The 20,559-nt window shown below is 43.2% G+C and overlaps 1 protein-coding gene across 7 annotated transcripts in view; it reads left to right on the forward strand.

The window, feature by feature from the left end:
• NAV2 (neuron navigator 2) overlaps nucleotides 1-20,559 on the forward strand; it is a 528,711-nt gene that overhangs the window by 267,217 nt on the left and 240,935 nt on the right. For 4 of the 7 annotated variants that reach the window (XM_080982300.1, XM_080982301.1, XM_080982303.1 and 1 more), the window contains exon 1: nucleotides 1,901-3,102. The exons of 2 other annotated variants lie outside the window; for them this stretch is intronic. In XM_080982300.1, the coding sequence (XP_080838426.1) occupies nucleotides 2,845-3,102 (258 nt within the window). In that variant the 5' untranslated portion in view covers nucleotides 1,901-2,844. Of the gene's footprint in view, nucleotides 1-1,900; nucleotides 3,103-20,559 lie in introns of those variants that run through there. One more of the 7 variants, XM_080982304.1, reaches the window with a different exon arrangement.

The raw sequence follows: 20,559 nt of genomic DNA on the forward strand, positions 1-20,559 counted from the left end.
TTCTCCAACATGCTGTTTGAACAGTAATTCTGGATCACAACTAGGATTGTTCTAGTTGATGCTCTTGCTCTCGTTTTGAAAAGATATCTATCCATATTCTGCATATAAAAAGAAATATTTTGACATGGTACTACACTACACCACACCACACCACGCTACGCTACACTACACTGAAATGTTTAAATGTTAATTTGATTGTCCTTGAATGTTCCTGCCGCATTTGCCATCCCCTTCTGCTACACCAGTGTGGCATGCCACACCACTGGCTTACTGTGTGCGCGCGTGTGTGTATATGTGGGTGTGTATACACGGGTGTGTATACACACACACACACACACACACACACACATATATAGTGGTACCTCAGGTTACATATGCTTCGGGTTACATACGCTTCAGGTTACAGACTCCGCTAACCCAGAAATATTACCTCAGGTTAAGAACTTTGCTTCAGGATGAGAACAGAAATCATGCTCTGGCGGCCCGGCGGCAGCAGGAGGCCCCAATAGCTAAAGTGGTGCTTCAGGTTGAGAACAGTTTCAAGTTAAGAACAGACCTCCAGAACGAATTAAGTTCTTAACCCGAGGTACCACTGTATAAATTTCTTGTTTCCCATCCTAAGAAGTCTGTTATAGGATAGCTGGTAAATACTGTTAAGTAATAAGGAAAGAAACAAATGAATAATTTCCTCTGATCTCTATTTCACCCTGGGATAAGTAGGTCACAAAAATAACAGCAGGGTGACTATTCCTCACGGTGTTCCAAAAATTAACCCATGAGAGCCAACAGGGGAGTGTCGTGTGTTTTAAAAACAAACATTGTTATCACAAAACTAGTCCAGAACATTATTTGGACATTGTCTTTAAGTGACCCCATTGGTTTTCACTCCTTTCTGCAGCTGCCAGGTGACCTTTGGCATTAAAGTCATTTAGGTCACATATTAAGAGGGTCAAAAATGCTTATTGGGTCAGACCAAAGTCCAGCTACGCTAATGTAATGTTTTCAGCAACAATGAGATTGCATGAGGGTTGGCAGCTATTTTCCTTCCGCAGCACCTGGCATCCTGCCTTTGTTGCTATATAGCTATTCCTCATTAGTTGGTCTAACCCTGCACACATTGCACAGCTGTGTACAGGTGAGCTGTGCCCAATCCTTGCCCCCAGAAAATGTAGCTGTAAAGCACATGCAGTTTTGCTGATGTGTTTGTTACGTGTGTAATTATTATGCAGCTAAGCACATGTGTGTGGAACGTTATAGAGCCACACATCAGAAGCGTAATGTGCAAATAAGCTTTTTGCTCACAAGGAATTCTGGGGAGAAGGGGGGGGGAGAGATGGAACAGGTTAGATGGTCTACAACCACCTGTGCAAAGCCTCTTCGCATTCCCAGCTCGGACTGGATTGGGTTAAATAACTCAGCCTTTATTCACCCACATTTTTGTTGGCATTTTCAGTGGGAGTTTCCCTGAATGAGTAGTCAGTAAAAACGGAATTGTGATTCACCCTCATGTGTTTTTCTTTGAAAGGGCCTTCCATTTAAAAAAAAACACAAAACAGCAGCATAGATGGTTAGGAATTTTCGCCTCGCTCCCCCCCGCCTCGCCCCTCCCCCCGCCTTCCCCACTCCTCCTGTACATCCTTTACATTTAGCCCAGAGACCCGCCGTGTTGCCGCAGAGCTGCTACAGAATGTGCTTTGTACTAGAGCGGAGGGGAAAGAGTTTCCTGCCAGTCACTTGAGTTGAAGCCACTCCTCTTTTGCAGAGATATTTTGTTTCTGATTTGAGTTGGGAGGACCAATCAGGAGGCTCGCACTGTTTTTACTGTACTGTCAGATTGCAACCTTCTCCCGCTCTTGCTAATCTGGGTAGCCTTCTTTGGCGTAGTCCACAGCAGGCTGCCTTTACTCACACACATCCGCTTTCTCGCTCGCTCTCACTCTTTCACACCATAGCTCAGCCTCTTATTAGCCATTCAGCTCTGAAACCTGTTTCACTGCTGAGGTTTAAAAATGAGGTGGAAGCTGCTTTTCCCGCAGCTTTGACAGGGGAAATTCTCCTTCTAGGCTTGCAGCAGCAGCAGCAGCAGCAGCAGCACTGAGAAATCGCTTTGCCACCGGCCGTCTTATGATTTAAATGTCATCCATGGACGTTTCTCCCTCTGCTCCGGCATCGTTGGTCCTGTTCACAGATATTAAGATTAAAGAGCTTGGATTCTCTAAGGCTCGTATCCAAGGGCATCGGCTGTTAACATACTGAACTACATCTGCTTCTTGGCTAAGACTGAAGAAAGACATCTTAAGCCTGGAAATCCTTCCTGTGCTTGTTCTCTAGCGTGGTCACACACACACACACACACACACACACACATACACGGCAGGCAGCCCAAGAAGCATATGCTGCAGCAGGTTTTTTCTTTCTTTCTTTAATTCCAAAAGACTGCTTCACTTTCCCATTTCCAGTGAAAAGATAATGAAATAAGAGCCTCTCGTCTCCAAGAAAGAAAATTACAGGAATCAGCTACCGAGGAGGAATCAGCAAGTTAAACAGCAGCAGAAGAGGACAAGGCGGAAGGAGGACACTGGTTGAGAATAAAGACCAACAGCAAAAAGGAAAAAGAGGAAACAGGTGGAAGGCTGAGACACCTGTCAGAGCTAGTTTGGGCTTTAAAGTGGGGAACCCTCCCCCCTTTATCCCCCCACTCTCTGCTCATTTTGTATGTGTGTGTGTGATTCAGCATCACCAGCTTGCAAAATCTGCCTCTAACCTCGTTCCCTGGCTGCTGCTTGTTGCTGGTCCTGTTGCTGTTACTGACAGAAACGTGTTAACAAAGCCGAAAGAGAAAAAATGCCAGCCATCCTGGTAGCCTCCAAAATGAAATCCGGACTACCTAAACCTGTCCACAGTGCTACTCCTATTGTTCATGTTCCAGCAGCAAGGACCATCCCACAACCCTGCTACCTGAAGTTTGGGAGCAAGGTGGAGGTGAACAAGTCATCCTATTCCAGCCAGATCCCTCTCAAGTCACACAATGGTCATGAGAATGCAGGAGATGGCTTCCTACCCAAGAAGAGCAGCTCCATGGAAAATGGCTTTGACACACAGGTCAGCAAAAATGGTGTTAGCGTGGTAACAGCATGGGTGTGTGTACTGTGTTTTATGGAAATCTGCTGAGCAGATTGTGTTGCGATGCTGATGGGGTGTATGTGTATTATATTCCTGGTGGTTGCATATATTGGCGAGGAAATCATATTTTTGCAGATATATTATAGTGAAAGGGGGAATTGGATGTTCATAGATATTCTTATAATGTTTCTTAGTTGTGGTGGGTAGCTTCTTACTTGTGGTGTCCTGAATATTTCCCTAAGGCAGGGCTGTCAGTAGTGGAGTGTGTGCTTTGTTTGCAATGCCAATATATACTATTCCGGTTTGTTGTGGTACAGGTTGCAGTGGGTGTGTTTGTGCATCATACTGGTAACACAAGGGTTTGCTGCTTGCGGAGGTTTCCTGTTGTGATTGCACTGCTGTGTGTAGCTGAGCATCATTCTGCTTTATGTTGCTGAGCTTGTGGGAGTGGTGTGTGTGTGTGTGTGTGTGTGTGTGTAGCAGTCATGTGTAAAATGATGGTGAAGCATGATCTATATTATGGTATGCATGAAAGATACTGATGTTTAAACATACCATGCATTTAGATTCAGTGAGTGTGTGTGAAATATAGTAACATTGTCCATGCCTTGGATGCCTGGGGAAAAAATAGGCTAATTGGAATTTCCTCTCCACTATATATTCCTGTCATCCTGGATATAACCATCTTCAAATGTGGCTTGAATCCATTTTTAGATGCCTCTTTAAATGCTGCTGCTTTATATGGTGAGAGGCTGCAACTGTCTGTGTAATTCTGACTTGCTTTATTTTTGTGAGTGTATTAGTATTTTCAGCATGGATCAGATTGCTTCTGCATCACCAGTGCCTTAATATGCTCAATAACAGCGTAAGCAGATAGTAAACGCTCACACACTACTGAGTGAGCAAAGCAGATGGTCTGCTGCCACAAATGGGACTAATTAACATTAGCTAGATAGAGATTGCCGTGTGGCCAGATCATGAATTCTCAAAACGGCTTTGCATGCTACAAGCCTCTTCTGCAGACATTTGTGCCTGGTAGCAAATGGTGCAGCCATGTTGGGGTGGGAAGTTAGCTGCTTTAGAAAGAACGCTATTGGTTTGTTTCCCCACCACTGGGGAATACTAGGTCACCCCTGCAAATCTAGGTTTTGCAGTCTGTGGCCTCGTAACCTATTCTGCTAAGGAATAGCATGGCTGCTGACAGAGCTTGGCCTCCTGCCCTGCATTTTAGGGGATGCTGCACTCTCTTGTCCTGGCAGGCAGAGTGACATATCCGGCACGACTCATGCAACACTGCCAGTTCCTGGGGGCTTGAGAACCAGAAGAGAGACATGATAGTACTGATGTCAGGGTAGTGGCAGCAGACAGACTGACCTTTGCATCACATCACACTCCAGAGAGAGCCACAAATGTTCTTTCGATTTTCTATATTTCATTTTCAAAGCACTGGCAAAACCTCAACTTTTCCCCAAAAAAGGGGAAAAAAGAGGGGGGATAATCTGGTGCTTGAAAGAGTGATAAGAATATGATATGATATGGGTGATGGAGTGGGTGAGTTGATTTTATAACTCTTAAGAGGGCTGTAGAAGTCTAGTATGCACCTATCTGTGGCACATTAAATGCTGAGAACTGAATCACTGAATGGTGTATGTGTTAGGAGCTCGAAATTGAATCAATTGGTGCTAATTGGGTTTTGCTTTGGGGGAGGAATGATAACTCGCATGCCCAATCTATAGCTCAAAGCCCGAGGAAGTGTTTCACATTTACAAATCTCAATAGTTGTAATAGAACACAAGGCTCAGTGAGAGTTCAGCATGTAGCTTTACTAGTCTGAACGTAGCCTCAATGATGGTAATAATGGTAATTTGGTTGTAGCATTTATGCCTAGTATACTGCTCGGTTTCTGTTTGTTTTCCATTCCTACCCATCTTCAGCAGATTGTTCTCAAGACAATCACAGCCTCACCTGTTTTAGGATGCTTCCAAGTAATCTTTCCTTGTGCTCTTCATCTCAAAATATCTGCTCCTCCATTGTGTTAAATCAAGAGCAAGGCTTCTGGGAAGCTGCTGTATAACCTATGGGTTCTGTTGGCACCAAATAAATGCTCAAGAGTTCTAGTATTGTCATGGGTCTGGTAATATCCATTGAAACTCATGGGGGGGGGGGGAGAGATTTTGCCTGCCAAAACAGTCACACTGTGCATATAGTTGTGATTTTTCAACCAGTTACTTAATTTACTTTTTGCTGCTAGCAGAGGATCACATTGTGACAGACCTGAGTTCTACATTGTGGTGTCCTCCAGATCCTTCAGCTGTAACCAGCGTGGCCAGTGGTCAGGGATGATGGGAACTGTAGTCCAATAATATCTGGAGGGCACAAGACTGGAGATGGCTGTGCTAGTTTGACCCTCAAACCATGGCAGTTCTGCATCTGGTATTCTTCTTCTTCTTTGGCGATCACTCGTAGCCGAGTAAGAGTGACTTCCATAAACATGGTTTTAACAATGAGTCTGTAAGTGAGCAGGAACCCAAAACTATATGTCAGCACTAGCCTATCTGGGGCCCTGCAGATGTTGTTGGACTCCCATCGCTGACAATTGACCATGCTGGTTGGGGCTGATGAGAGTTGGAGTCCAATGACATCTGGAGGCTGTCCATGCTTAAAGCTCCCTCTTGTCCTCTGGGGTGTACTTTGAAGAATACAGATCCCCAAGTCAGAGTTCAGCTCTGGATTGTAAGAGCCTTGGGAGAGGGGTATGAGTGTTAGCCAGCAGGCTATGGGGTGATGTTAGAACTCTGCTTAGCCTAGGGAACAAATGTTTAGGCCAAATGACAAGTAAGTTATTGGCAAGGATAATGTTCTGTTGGTGAGTCCCTTGGATACCATAAGAACAGCTTTGAGATCTTCTCCACAGCCACTTCTGAGTGTTCCAATTTAGTTTGCATTGTAGCAACTGAAGTACTTGACCTTGATAAATGGGGTAGAGAGGTCCATTCCCACCAAACCATGTCGTTCCCTTTCAAATAATGTATGGCTCTGGCTGCCTAGTGTAATGGCTCTTGGGTGAGATGAATATGGTGGGAACCTACCTGCTCAGTTTATTGTCCACACCTAGGCTTTGCTTACCAGGAAACGCCCTGAGATTCGTGTATCTCCACAAAACATGAAACATGAAAAACACAAAACATGAAGAGGTACTAACTTCTGAGGAGTCACATGACTCATTATCTCAGCAGCTCCAAGACCTGCACTGAGAGACAGAAAAGGTGACTGAACAAGTGAGACTCTTCCCAGGTTCCCATGAGGAAAGAGAAATTAAAACTTGTAGGTGCTCTTAAAAGCCATTTACACATCCTATACATTACAATTAGGACCAACCCATGGCACAAGGTGAGAAAACCACCTCAGGAGGCAGGATCCACAGGAGCAACAGATCCATCCTCCAAGGAGTGCACGCCTTGGAGGCCAGACCTGTTACCTCCTTGGCAGCACACACCCCCATGCCACCTCTACAGCAGCCTCTTGGTGAATAGGAGGCTCTGCTAGTCTCCTCAAATCCTAGGGAGGAAATGGTGGGAGCTGCCCTCTGGGGTCTCCTGGGGTCTGCACCCGCCCAGAGTGATTCAGAGCAGGTCCCCTCCACCATGATGGCCTTTATTTCCCACGTTAACCATTGGGTAAAGCTGTTTAATTCCCTGCCATGTTCTTGATGTAGATCTTCACTCACCCCTTCTTCCTTGAAGGGAGGCCTGCCTTTTTGTGATTCGCCATAGGTGCCAAAATGTCTTGGGCCAGCCCCGACTGCAGTTAGGATGGTGGGGCTGCCTACTTAGCCAGCAGGTCTTTATGTTGTGGGTATGTTTCTAGTGACATTGCTAAAGAAGTCTTACTAGTTCTGGGATCCGTCAACTGCAAGGGGACTTAGGAAGGTGTTTTTATACCAGGTCAGATTATTCATCCATCTAGCCCATTATTGTCTCCTCTAACTAACAGTGGTTTCTAGAGTCACCAATGAGGATCTTTTCAATCATCTGCTATCTAACCCTTTTAATAATAATAATAATAATAATAATAATAATAATAATAATTTATTTCTACCCCACCCATCTGGCTGAGTTTCCCCAGCTACTCTAGGTACTCTAGGCGGCATTCAACAGAACATTAAAAACAGAATAAAACGTCAAACATTAAAAACTTCCCTAAACAGGGCTGCCTTCAGATGTCTTCTAAAATTCAGATAGTTGTTTATTTCCTTGACATCTGATGGGAGGGCGTTCCACAGGATGAGCGCCACTACTGAGAAGGCCCTCTGCTTGGTTCCCTGTAACCTCACTTCTCGCAGTGAGGGAACCCCTAGAAGGCCCTCAGCGCTGGACCTCAGTGTCTGGGCTGAATGATGGGGGTGGAGACGCTCCTTCAGGTATACTGAGCTGAGGCCATTTAGGGCTTTAAAGGTCAGCACCAACACTTTGAACAAAAGATGTCATGGATTGAAATTGGGGTTTTCTGCATGTGTTAGGAATGGGGTAGAAATTTGTTCAGTTTGCATTTTAATGTGAATGTATCTAAATTTGCCATTTTAGAACAGATAAGAGAACCAAAACACAGTAGCCTTTGAAGGTTGTACTTCTCCACATTTGCACAAAACATGCACGAAAATGTATATATTGGTGAAAATAATGTACAATGCAACATTGCTTTGATTGAAAAATGCACTTCGTTGGCAAAAATGTGTACAAAAATGTGTATATTAGGAAAAATACATGAGAAAATACATACAATTTTTCATGTAGACTTTTAAAATAAGATAAACCACAAACAGAAATCCTGTGAGCTTAACTTAAGGTTGGGGAAATAAGAAGCAGAAAAACTGAAATTGACAGATTCACCCATCCCAACACTGAGCTTCAGTCCCCCTTATGATCAGTCAGCTCAGTGAGACCCTTAAAACATTACTAAAAGCCCTCCACTAGACTTTCCGTGTGTTTCCCCCTCCTTTATAACAGTAAGCTACAGACTGTTATATGTTGAGTTCCACAATGGCCATGTTTGGCCACTGCTATCCTTGTTTTGACAAACCATGAAGGTAATTCTTGCATCATTAGCCATTGTATCTTATTTCATTGGGTATGCGGCTGTGACAGTGAGGAAACAAAGTAAGGATTTATGTCATGGAGGTCACATTGGTAGTGAGGCTTAGTTAGGCTTGAGGATGGTCTGCTGTTGATAAACCTGTCAAGTTCTCATATTCAGCATGGACTTGTAGTCTAGACTTTTGAATTAGCATCAAAATCAGTATTTCCTTTTCAGAATTTTGGCCTTTACTCCTCTCTTATTGTATCTATAAATGGATGTGATAACTGCAGTGTAGTACAGTACTGACACTTTTTAAAGCAATAAATAATTAATGTTTGAAAGGGTTGAGACTGCAGGTTGCAGTCTAGTGTGAATGTGGCATAAAAAAACTGTAAGCTGAGGAAACATACATTGGGAGAGGGGAGGAGCCAGAACTAGATGTAACATACCTTTGTTTTAGAAAGTATATGACTCATCACGCCAACAGTAGAGAGGCAATTTGCAGAGCAATCTTATACAGTTGTACCTCGGGTTAAGTACTTAATTCGTTCCGGAGGTCCGTTCTTAACCTGAAACTGTTCTTAACCTGAAGCACCACTTAAGCTAATGGGGCCTCCTGCTGCTGCCGCGCCGCTGGAGCACAATTTCTGTTCTCATCCTGAAGCAAAGTTCTTAACCTGAGGTAATATTTCTGGGTTAGCAGAGTCTGTAACCTGAAGCGTATGTAACCTGAAGCGTATGTAACCTGAGGTACCACTGTACTTGTGTACTGAGAAGTAAGACTCATTGAGTTTAATGAACCTTACTCCCAGGTAAGTGACTATGGGATTACAGCCTTAAATAAGTAGATAAAAATACAGTGCTGAATTCCTGCTGCACCCATACTTACCTCCAAACTGTCCCCTGATCAACTGTCTCAGTAGATTTTCCTTCCAGTCTTTTGTCCCAGCCATATGAAAAGCAGCTAGGGGAACAGCTTTCAGAGAAAAGTGCAGGAGACGAAGGATCCTAGCTCTCCCCTCCTCCTTGTTGTACTTCTTCCACATGAAGTTGCCAACCGCTCCATTATATTTGTTCAGTTGTAACCATTATAAAACACAGGCTATTACCCTGTCCAGTTATAGTAATGTGTGCCTGCCTTTCATGACTCACAATAGCTTCCTCCTCGTTAACTGATTTGTTGATGTTTAAATGGTCAGTTTTACAAACATACGGAAATAAATTATACTGTGATATGGACAGAATTGTTTTGGAAATATTTAACTTGTTTCCACAGAAACCTCCATTCAGTAGATTGCAAAGCAAGGATCTGAATACGCAGGTTGGGATTCACTAGTTATTTTTTTGTTAGTTCTTTCACGAATCACTGTTGACTTTGTTCTCCAGGTGTTCCTGGAGCATGGTTTATAATCAAAAATTGGAAGCAAATAACTCCAAGACTACAATCTGTCACGTTATACTGCTGTGTTAAATAGCAAGATAATGCTTTGGTAGTGAGTTCAACAGGAATGGAAGCTTTAGGGGAGTTTCTGAGTATTGTAAACATCAGTGGCTACTAGATGGCTACATGCTGCCTCCTGTATCAGAGGCAACCTGTCACTGTAGAAGAGGGCCATTGCTCATATGTATGACCTTCATATTGGCTTCTGGTTGGACTAGATGGGCATTGGTCTGGACTAGAAAGATGGATGAGATGGGCCTTGGGTTTCATCCAGCAGGGCTCCTCTCATGTTCTCAACTCTTGGAATACATAAATCCAGTATCTGGGCAGAGCCCCAAGGAAAGGACTGTTGATAAAAAGAGTAGAGCTCAGCATTAATCTTATGGCCCCATATGGTATTGTTGGAGCTAGTAAACTTTGGTGTCTAAAGGACTTGCAGAGAGACAAAACTGAAAGGTCAGTTGAAAAATACTGAAGTTGTAGCAGGACTAGCAGTGGGAGGTAGACTTGAATCTTAGACCTTCCAGGATCAGAGCTAGTATCTGGTCTCTGGTGGCTAAGTTCCCTTGCTGGCCTTAATGAAATTCAGGGACCAGAAGATCCTACTTTTCCATCAGGCCCATGCCTTTCCCTATATCAGCTTCCTTTTTTTGTGGGAATTCCTTGTCTGTGTGACAAGCCTTGGTATGCTGCTTATAAAATGCTGTTTATCCTTCCTGCACTTACCTGCTTTCACTTCTCTTCTTGTCCCTGCCACAGAAGGGCCATAGCTGAGTAGTAGAGCACATGCTTCATAGGTCTTAGGTTCAGCCAAGACTCATGTTAGTTATGGGCAACTTTTATACCGTTTAGTTTGCAGTACCCTCTATTGCAGGACCAGCCTTGCCCTGCAGTAGGGTAAAGCAACCTGCTACAGGAGAAGCAACGTGGGGAGGGATTGGCATCTGATGATACAGTTTAACCTTTTTGGCCTAGCAAAGGTGTGAGGAGGCAGAACCATTTGGTCTCTGCTTCAGGCAGCAAAAGGTCTTGGACTGGTCCTGGCACTGCCTGGAAGTAGACTGGGAAAAGCCTGGAGGTTAAGCAATAAAATCATGTGTGTGTGTGCACACACAGACAGTCTCAGTTCTTAGATTATACAACATGTTTAAAACGATGAACCCTGTCAAGTAGCGCTGACCTGATTCTTTTTAATTTCTATTTCTGCAAGCTGAATGTGTTAAGCTACATTCTGCTTTGTGACCTTTGTCAACCCCGCATCAGTACTGAATAACATCAGTAATGCGGATTTCCCAGGGAAATGTCACTAATACAGCTCGTTCAGTGACATTGATGGAGTTAGCGTCAGCAGCACTGGGCTGTAAGTAGCCGAGCATGTGGGAGCTGAAATGAAAGACCTGATAGTTTTAGGACCAGAGATGAATGGGAAGATGGGGCAGATGCACAAGGAGGGTCAGTCCAGAGAAAGGAGAGGGAAGCAAGCAGGTAGGCATACCCGGACAAGCATAGCGAAACACACAAATGAGGCAACAAACCACACCTGACCCAAAGCATTAATGCAAAGGAACCAACATAATCTACGTATGCTAGGCATCAATGTTGTCCCCTTTTTCTCTTCTCTAGACTTTTCCAAATTGGTGCCCTCCTGATGTTTTGGACTACTACTCCCATCAATCCTAGATGACATGGCCATGTTGACTGAGACTGATGGGAGTTTTACTCCAAGGCATCTGATTGGTGGAGGCTGATCTACTCTGCAGTCTCAAGACACTTACCACTAGAGGAAACACAGCATAGACCAGGAAATTCTCTAATTGAGTCCTGGCTGAATTTTCACTTCTGTATCTCTGTGCAAAACACTGCCTTTCAAATTCCACTCTGTGAGCTGAACCATAGAAGAAACCAGTCTAAGACTTATTTACCTTGCTAAAAATATACCGGTTTCAGTTTTAAAAATAAAAAATAAAAGAAACATTTATATATCAAGCTTATAAATTGCCAGTGTCAGTGTGTATTATTAGGTATGGGCTGTTGGTACATTTTGTAACAGGAAGCTGCTGGTTTTCCATTCACCAAGAACTGGAACATAGTCAAACACTTGTCACTTCACTGGCAAGCTTCTAATATTATCTGGAAATTCATTCCTTCAGAATAAGTTTGTGCACTTTAGATTATTTGGGACAGGAATATCAAACTGAACCTAGGCTCTGTTTTCCTGTATTGTGCAGTTCCCGTTGCCATATCATCGCAGCAGCATTTATTAAGAGTAATTTATTATTGTGAACTATAAGGTCCGTGACTTGTTTTTGAGAAACCAATGCTGGGGCTCAGTAATCACACCCTCCTTTTCTAAGTGCTCACAGACCAACCGTTTAATTACCTGTTCTAGGACCTTTCCTGGCATTGATGTCAGGCTGAAAGGTTGGTAGTTCCTGGTGTCTTTCTCCTCCCCCCCTTTTGAAGATGAGGACAACATTTCCCGTCTCCAGTCCACATTCTCTGAGATTATATCCACAAGCTCCTTTAGTACCCTTGGATGCAACTCATCAGGCCCTGGAGATTTGAATTCATTTAAAGCTAGGTGTTCCCTTACCACCTCTTTTTGTATCTTGGGCCACAGCTCCTTCCTTGCACCATTTATTCTGTTATCACCAGGTTGGGCCTTGCTTTTCTTTTGGGTGAAGACAGAAGCAAAGTAGGTGTTAAGCAGTTCTGCCTTCTCTCTGACACCCAGGGCCCCATGGCTAAAGTGATATCTGAACTGTATTATTCCTGGATCGGCCAATATCCTACATCTCATTTTAAGACAAGTTACAGTTCTCTAGCAGTATAAATGTATTGCTATTGTCCTCTATTAGAATATGCAAGGCTTAATTTCAACAATTTCTATTATGGCATTGTCAAGAAATATGTGATATAGCACACCTAAGAGAATTTGGTTTTTAGGAAATCAGTCCACATTTAATTCAGTGGAACATAAGTGTCCATATAACTGTGTGAGTATTGAATTTTAGCCTAGAAAAGCAACTTGAGAATTTTAAAACTGATTTAGTACAAACAGTTCTATTAAATTCAGTAATGATAATCTTGTATGCTATTCCTGTACTGAAAGACCAGGGGAGTAATTGTCTCAGAGACTCTGTCTTTCATCAGTATAAATTAAAAGTTACTCTTACATGTTTTATTGCTTCTTCTAATTCTCATTAATCATTGTAATGTCTCCAGTTAAGCCGGTGTTGATTTAATATTAATCTACATTGTTTATCACCAGGACCCACTCCAGAGGGTGGCAAGGCCTGGGTATTTGCCAGGGCCCAAAGTCTAGCAAAGGGTCCAGTGTATTATTAGTTCTAGCATTTCCACATTCCTAGAAGAATGCTCAGTTTACCTGTCCTGCCACTTCCAGGTTAGGGAGCTCCACTGAAGGTGCCATACCATAAAAAGTGAGCCACATTTCCTAATACTGTACCAGCTAAATTTGGGGTTCTTTTAAGACACTCAAGGGCCCATGAAGACTCTCCAGCAGACTCAGAGAACATAGGATGGAGAGAGAGAGAGAGAGATTATTAATAAGCACATACAGTATAAAACAGCACTCCAGATAAACAGAGCACATGCATGGCTCATTGAGTTAGATCTGGAGGACCCTGAAGATGGGCCCAGCTGGGTGGGGGGTAGTAGATTCAAAACTCCAGTTGTCTGATCCCAGTGGGCTATAGGATGAATATCCATGTACTCACCCCTCCTCAAGGGCTCAGACAAACTGGTGCCTCCTCTTACTGCCATCCTTAACTTCTCTAGCTGAGGAGCCACCTCCAGCACTTCCCCTTGCTACACAGGAGCTTTTCCTTTCAGGGAAGGTGGCTGAGAGTAAGTCTGGTACCTAGCTGGCATCCACTTCACCCTTGTTGCCTAGGGCACAGGTGCCAGCACACACAAACTTCCCCTATCCATCCCTCTAGAAGGAGATACTAGGACACTGAGAGAAGCTGGTGTTCTATCAGGTGACCCTGCTTTGCTTCCTGATCGTCCTGGGAATGACCTGACTAACGTTACACGATCCATGCATTTCTTGTTTGTGTTTTCCTCACATTATTGTCAGCAGCACTGCCTGAGGACCAAAGCCATCCTAGGCTCTGTGGCACAGCCCTCTGGAGATCCCTTGCCAATCCTCACAGATGAGGAGGAGAAACTCCCAACTCAGTATGTGGCTTTTGGAGATGTGTTCTGCAAGAAGGAGGCAGGACAATTAGCACCTCGATGTGCCTACAATTGTACCATTGAGCTGATCCTAGGAGCCCTGATCCCCTTTGCTCCCTGTCAGAACTGAAGTTGGCTGTGCTGCAGGAATTCATTGATGCAAACCTCAAAAGAAGTTTTATTCTGTTTATAAAGAAGAAATCTGGCAAACAAGATCCTGCACAGCAGTCAGGATCTTGTTCTTTAGAAATCACAAAACTACACTAAGGGCCCACCAAATCCTAGAGCTAGCACTGCATATCCCAGAAGTGAGAAACATTATAAAATCATTTTATCTTTTGATATTTCAGCAGACTTCCTACATGTGCTTCGGAAAGCAAGCATAGTCCTAGTAACATTAAACATTAAAAATACTTACCTATGTTATCTGTATCTTTTCCTTTCCTGTGTCTGCCTGCATTAACATTAAAGATGTCAGTAGTAAGGAAATCATATTTAATCTAACTCGCTTTGGAAAAAATATCCAGGCCGGAGAAGTCATAATAATTTTCATATCCTATCTGTCAAAATTGCAGATTCCTGCAGTGCGGATGATATGGACAAAAGTTATTTTTCCTACAGAAGCTTCATTACTTGTTTAGATTTAAAGATGCCTATCCAATGTTAAGAAGGCTGGGGACAGGCTTATGAGATTTATTTGTAAATTCGGATGAGTTCCCCGTTCATTATTGAGTGAAAGTAAAATCTGATGCTGCTGTAAACTTCTTATTGATGTGATCCATGTAAACTTCAATTATGAGTTCTGAAACTAAAGAATTCCAAAATTGTTGTGTTTTTTTTTTAAAAAAACCTTATTAGGCAACATAAAGAATACAGCATTAACAAACACAAAGATATCTTCATTTTACTCTGCATATCAAGCAATTATTTCTGCATATATTTTCTTCTAAATCTGAATTTCAGTGTTGAGATGATGAGAAATTGACATGGAGGTCCCATAGCGGCCCGTGTGATATGTAGCTCTACCTTAACATTGTCATCCCCATGACCACCACTGGGGTGTTCCAACTTTCTTAACACTTGATAGACAATTTTTAAAAGCAGCTTCATCTCCAATGTAATATATAGTTCTAACTTGATGCACAATGTGTTGGAAGTTCACATTCCCTTCTCCTTTTAGCACTTTTAGAGCATCTTGCAATCCCAACAGAAAGAAGCACCTATTGACATGACACTCACAAAGAACAGAAGAGAGACAAAACATAGCAAAGCAAAACATGAAGAACTTCCGCAGAGGGACACTGGTGCAGACATAACCAAAGCAACCAGTGCGGCCATATGCTTCCACTTAGAGCGTCCAGAATTGACTACTATTAGAGGCAAGACACTAGATTGTTGACATGACCCTGTGAAGTTGTTTTTACTAACAATGAACAGGCCTATTTAGATTCAAAGCCAGGAGTCATTTCTTACAGGCCTTACTTTGTCTTGTTAGTTTGGTGCATTTTGACACCCATTCTTAGGTCTGCTCCTTCCACCAGTACACCTCCCCATGGAGCATTCGGAATAGCTTCGTTTGGAATATAATGGAAAAACCCAAAGGATACAGGAAACTCAGCATTTTGATCTAGGGTGACCAGGTGTAATAAGGACAGTGCTCCTGTGCCCTTAGTAGCAGTTTACTGACAAGGGGGTTTTGATGGGGAGAGCTTATCATTTCTAGGTTGCAGAAATATGCTGAAGTTTCCCTGCACAACTATGAAAGCCAAAGGACACCGCACATATAACACAGGAGTTTTGGTTAACAGGAGGAGTCCAGTTTGTTCCTGTGTAGATAGAAGATGAGGGCATGCTATTCAGATTTTGCCCTTACAGAATGAAGCACCCACTATCTGTAAACCTGGAAAGATTCTAAGGTTTGCTTGCCAAAGATAATGCTTCCACGGCAGCTTTAATTCTGGCTCATGACCAGGAGCACTTGGCAAGCTGCAATGTGCTTAGTCATTTCTTTTTAGGGGAGCTGAGTGGGATGAGATGTGCAAGCAATTTTACTTTTTAGCACCCTCTGCTGGTCTGTGCATGTGCCTGCGGTACTGCAATTCAAATCTCTCTTGAGAAAATGTGGTGGGATTTTATATCTTAAAACCACAAGGGGAAAGGTCAGTCTTGTCAACAATTTACATTATGGAAAACCCAATTTGCCTGGTGAAGTAGTTTGTGTTGACCTCTGGCATCTTGCTGGTGTTACTGTAAATGCAGACTTAGGAAAAATTGCTTGCCTTATCCTTGAAGACCTGTGTGTTCAGTGAACAGTATTGTACCTTTGGCTCCACGAACATGCTAACATACCATAGGGCTGCCATATGTCTGGGATTCCAAAAGCAGAAGTGACATTCAGGGGAAATTTCCAGAAGATGTTTGGGGGCGATTTTGGGTTTTCCAAAAGAGAGAGAGAGAGAGAAAGAGAGAGAGAAAAGAAGCTCAACAACTTTGGGGGTGCCCAAACTCCTTAGATTGACAAGAGCTTTTTGTGTGGGTGAGCGGACTAGCATAATGCTTCTGCCACAGCCACCTGTTGATTAGTACCTGGGAAGGTAACTTGCTACAACTTATTCCCTGCATCAAGGATGTCCCCCTCCCTGCTGAAATGTTGCAGGAATGAAGAGTTAACGGGTCAAAGAATTTGCTTTCTGCCCTGGATAATTAGCACAAACTCATCAGTGACAGGATAGTGGGAGTATAATCTTTTAATACCTGCCTTCTTATAAACTCACCATATTACAAGAAGGCAGTGCTTCTTGAGGAGGCAGCTGTGACCAGTGTGTCATATGGGAAGCCCCACAGAATGTATGTTGGTACTCATGGGTGCACCCCTGCTTGCCCTGCTCACCAACCCCTTTGCCATTTCCCCCCACATTAACCCCCTAGAACTTCCCCTTCCCACCCCATGCCTTTTCGCCTACCCAGCCCCATTTCTGAAGCCACTTCTTTCTTCTTTGCACCTCCATTTTCACTTTCACCCCATTTCTGTGCCTCCCCCTCCTTTTGTGCAACCCCTTTTGCACACAAAGCCCACTCCCCATGGTAACCTCCTGCATCTTCCTTCTCCTATGCATTGCTACTACTAAGCACCCTTTTCAGCTTATGAGGCCACCACCCGCTGCTGTTCTTCAGACCCTTTCATATCCCTGCTTTCATCTTTAAACCCATTCTGATGCCTTCCACTACCTCCTTTTTTGCAACCCTCTTTTCACACACACCCCTTCATTCTCTTTCTTCCTTCACCTACCCCTCTAGTGCTCCAATCTGCCTTTTTTTTAAAAAAGAGAGCAGGATATCTTAACATGGCCCTTTTCACTAATTTGTCCAATGAATAGAGGGCAGAATGAATCTAACCAGGACATCCAAACTATTGTCATTATTGTGGGAAGGAGTATGTGCAGATTTGTTCATACTTTCACCTTTGGTGGGAGTTCTGGAACATGGCTGTGAATTGCTGCCAGGAATTCCTCCACATTAGACTGCAGGCGGCTACTGAATCAGCAGTGGGGAATCTTTGGTTTCCAGATGCTAATGAACTCCCATTAGCCATAGCAATTGTGGCCAGTGGCCAGGGATGATAGGATTTGTAGTTCAGCAATATCTAAGAAGTCTAATTTGGAACCTCATAATTGCTTCATAATGACCATCTTAAGCAATTGGTGGAATAGGGTGCAACACAATTAGAATCATTGAATCATAGATTTGTAGAGTTGGAAGGGACCACAAAGTCATTTAGTCCAACCCCCTGCAATGCAGGAAACTTTATCCCAATGTGGGGCTCAAATCCATGACCCTGAGATTAAGAGTCTCAGCAGTAGTCTGATAAAATTTGGGAAACCCTGATTTTGTATACACTACCTTAGCAAGGGAACAATCCTCTTGTTTCTTATTCTTAAAAATATTGTTATGGCCCCATGGTTTCTATTTGTCTTCTATGTGAAATGCTTTCCTATCACAACATAAAGTGGTATAGAAATGAAATGAATAAAAATAATAACATTCCAAACAAATACAACCTGCCGTTTCAACCAGTTTTCTGGGACCCTCAGTGGTCCTGATAAAATAATTATTTTTAATAGCCTGTTTTTAATGTTGAAATTGTACTAACCATGTTCCTACTCAATGTGAATTATTTCTTGCAAAGTCTGGCAACTGGGTGCTGATCCTGAGAGTAAAACTTCTAAAGAGATTATGGAGGGGGATTCCCTTGTGAGTGGCACTAAGATAAATTGACCTTCATGGATGAGACAGACTGTCATTTAAATCTTACCTTGCCCATGCATGAATAAATTACCTCTTGGAGTTATTAGTGTTCACACCCATGGCAGGTCTGCATTTAATGAAACTAATGTCTATTGCCAAATGATTAAATTATTTAGAGTTAAGGGAAAACCAGGTGCAAAATAACTCAATTAAAGTTGTATAGATTTCCTGGTTTGTATCATGTCCTTTCTTATTTGCCTCATTCCAAAGCTGAGTACCGTATCATACATGGAAGATGAGGACATTGTTAGCTGTGTAGATGACACCTTTATCCTTCAGGCTGCTTCAGTCTGAGGTTGGTATATCTTCTAATGAGAGAGGAAAGGAGGGGCTTTCCGTTCCATTACCATTTCACACTAACAGTCCATGAGAACAAAATTTTCCTTCTAAAAAGGAAATGCTAAGACTTAAAAAACCCCTCACCTTTACTTAAAGTAATTTATAGATTCCAATCAACTGTACCTGATTCATTTCTGAGTCCAATTGTCAGGGACTGTGCTGAGGAGGGCTGCACTGAGGAGGAATGGTGGGTGCCACCCCCTCCCCATGCTCCTGATCCAGATCCTGAATCTTCCCAGGAGCAGGAAGACAGTATAGATTTGGAACAGTGGTTTGCAGAGGGACATAGTTCAGAAGGCAGAAGCTGGGAAATACTGGATGGGGAACAGCTAGGAGAAGAAACACTGGGAGAGAGAGGGTTAACAGATTCACTGTCTCTGGAAAGCATTCCTCCACTCTCCCCAAGGTCAAGAAGAGCTCTGAAAGTAGCAGAACAGAAAGCACACAAATCACAGAGGGTACAAGCTCAGATTACAAGACGTAGAAGTGATGGAGATATAGGGACGTAAGGGGGTGGGATTCTTAATTGGGAGCACCGCCATTTCTAGGAGGTGGGTTCTGTGTTCTCTAACTGTGATTTATTAAACTTTCTAACTGATAAGAAGACGCCTTTTCTTTTATTCTGCATATCTACTGCCACAGGAATAGGAATCTGATTCTCTGAAGCATGACACCAATTCAAGGAACTGCTTATATAAGGAGTGAGACCAGGATAACTGAAGAACCACCTCCTCCATATGAATCTGCCCAACAGTTGTAGTCATGACTGCAGACATCGTCCATTACCAGGAGAGCTGCAATTGAAGGGGGATACATGGGAACATGGGAAGATACTGAGTCAGACCATTGGTCCACCTAGCTCAGTATTGTCTATCCAAACTGCAGGGGCTCTCCAATGTTTCAGGCAGAGGCGTTTGTGAGAGCCAGTGTGGTGTAGTGGTTAAGAGCGGTAGACTGGTAATCTGGTGAACTGGGTTCGCGTCCCCGCTGCTCCACATGCAGCTGCTGGGTGACCTTGGGCTAGTCTCTCAGCCTCACTCACCTCACAGAGTGTTTGTTGTGGGGAAGGAAGGGAAAGGAAAACGTTAGCCGCTTTGAGACTCCTTCAGGTAGTGATAAAGCGGGATATCAAATCCAAACTCTTCTTTCCCAGCCCTACCTGGAGATGCCCATACTTTCTGCATGGCAAGCAGATGTTTTACTACTGAGCTGTGGCCCTTCCCAGGACAAGCAAGGCCTTTATCATACCAACAGCCCAATTGTGGAATTCCTTCCTAAGAAAAATTAGGTTTGCCCTTTCATTGGTATCATTGAGGTGGATGACGAAGACTTTTTATTCAACAAAAGTATATTAATATTGCAGGCTATGAGTTTGGTTTTTCTCTTTTTTTATTCTGGCTTTAATATTACCCCAGGGAGGTGGGTTCTTTGCATTGAGGGGTGGGTTTGTGTGTGTGTGTTTTGGTGTGTGTATGTAACTGCCATCAGGTTTATTTTCAGGGCTCAAAGGCAGGATATAAATGGTTTTTGTAAAAACCTACCTACTTCAAGTCACTTAATCTGCTGAAAGGGAAGGTTTTTGCACACGACTAGAAACAACAAGGCATTGTTATTGTGGTCCCGCTTGCGGAAAAGCAGCACCGCATGCATCTTTTAATTCTAAAAATATTATAAAGCAAAGTAAGAATCAAAATGGCCTGTGCACAGAATCTGAAACAGTAACGAGAAGCTTGTGGGCTGCGGGTTACCATCTGTACTGCACTTTGATGCCATCTGCCCACAAGCAGAATATCACCATAGGGGAAAATAGCAGGATGTCCTGCAATTATCAAGTCACATAACCACCGGTTAGACATGAAGACTTTTCGGGATTTGTAGTGAAATCCAAATCTTTGATACTATCTCTCTGCAAAAAGGGAGGGAGGTGGGAAGCAGGCGGGCATTGGAGGGGGGCGATCTTTGAAATTATTCTGTGGTAGATGAAGGTTAGGTTCCAGAAACTGCCAGATGAATTCCTTGGTTGGCCACATGAAAGGAAGGGAAAGTGCACGTTGCCGACCATTAATTCATACCAT

This window comes from Podarcis pityusensis, assembly GCF_964106645.2.
Source record: "Podarcis pityusensis genome assembly, chromosome: 1".
NCBI classification, from domain to species: Eukaryota; Metazoa; Chordata; class Lepidosauria; order Squamata; family Lacertidae; genus Podarcis; species Podarcis pityusensis.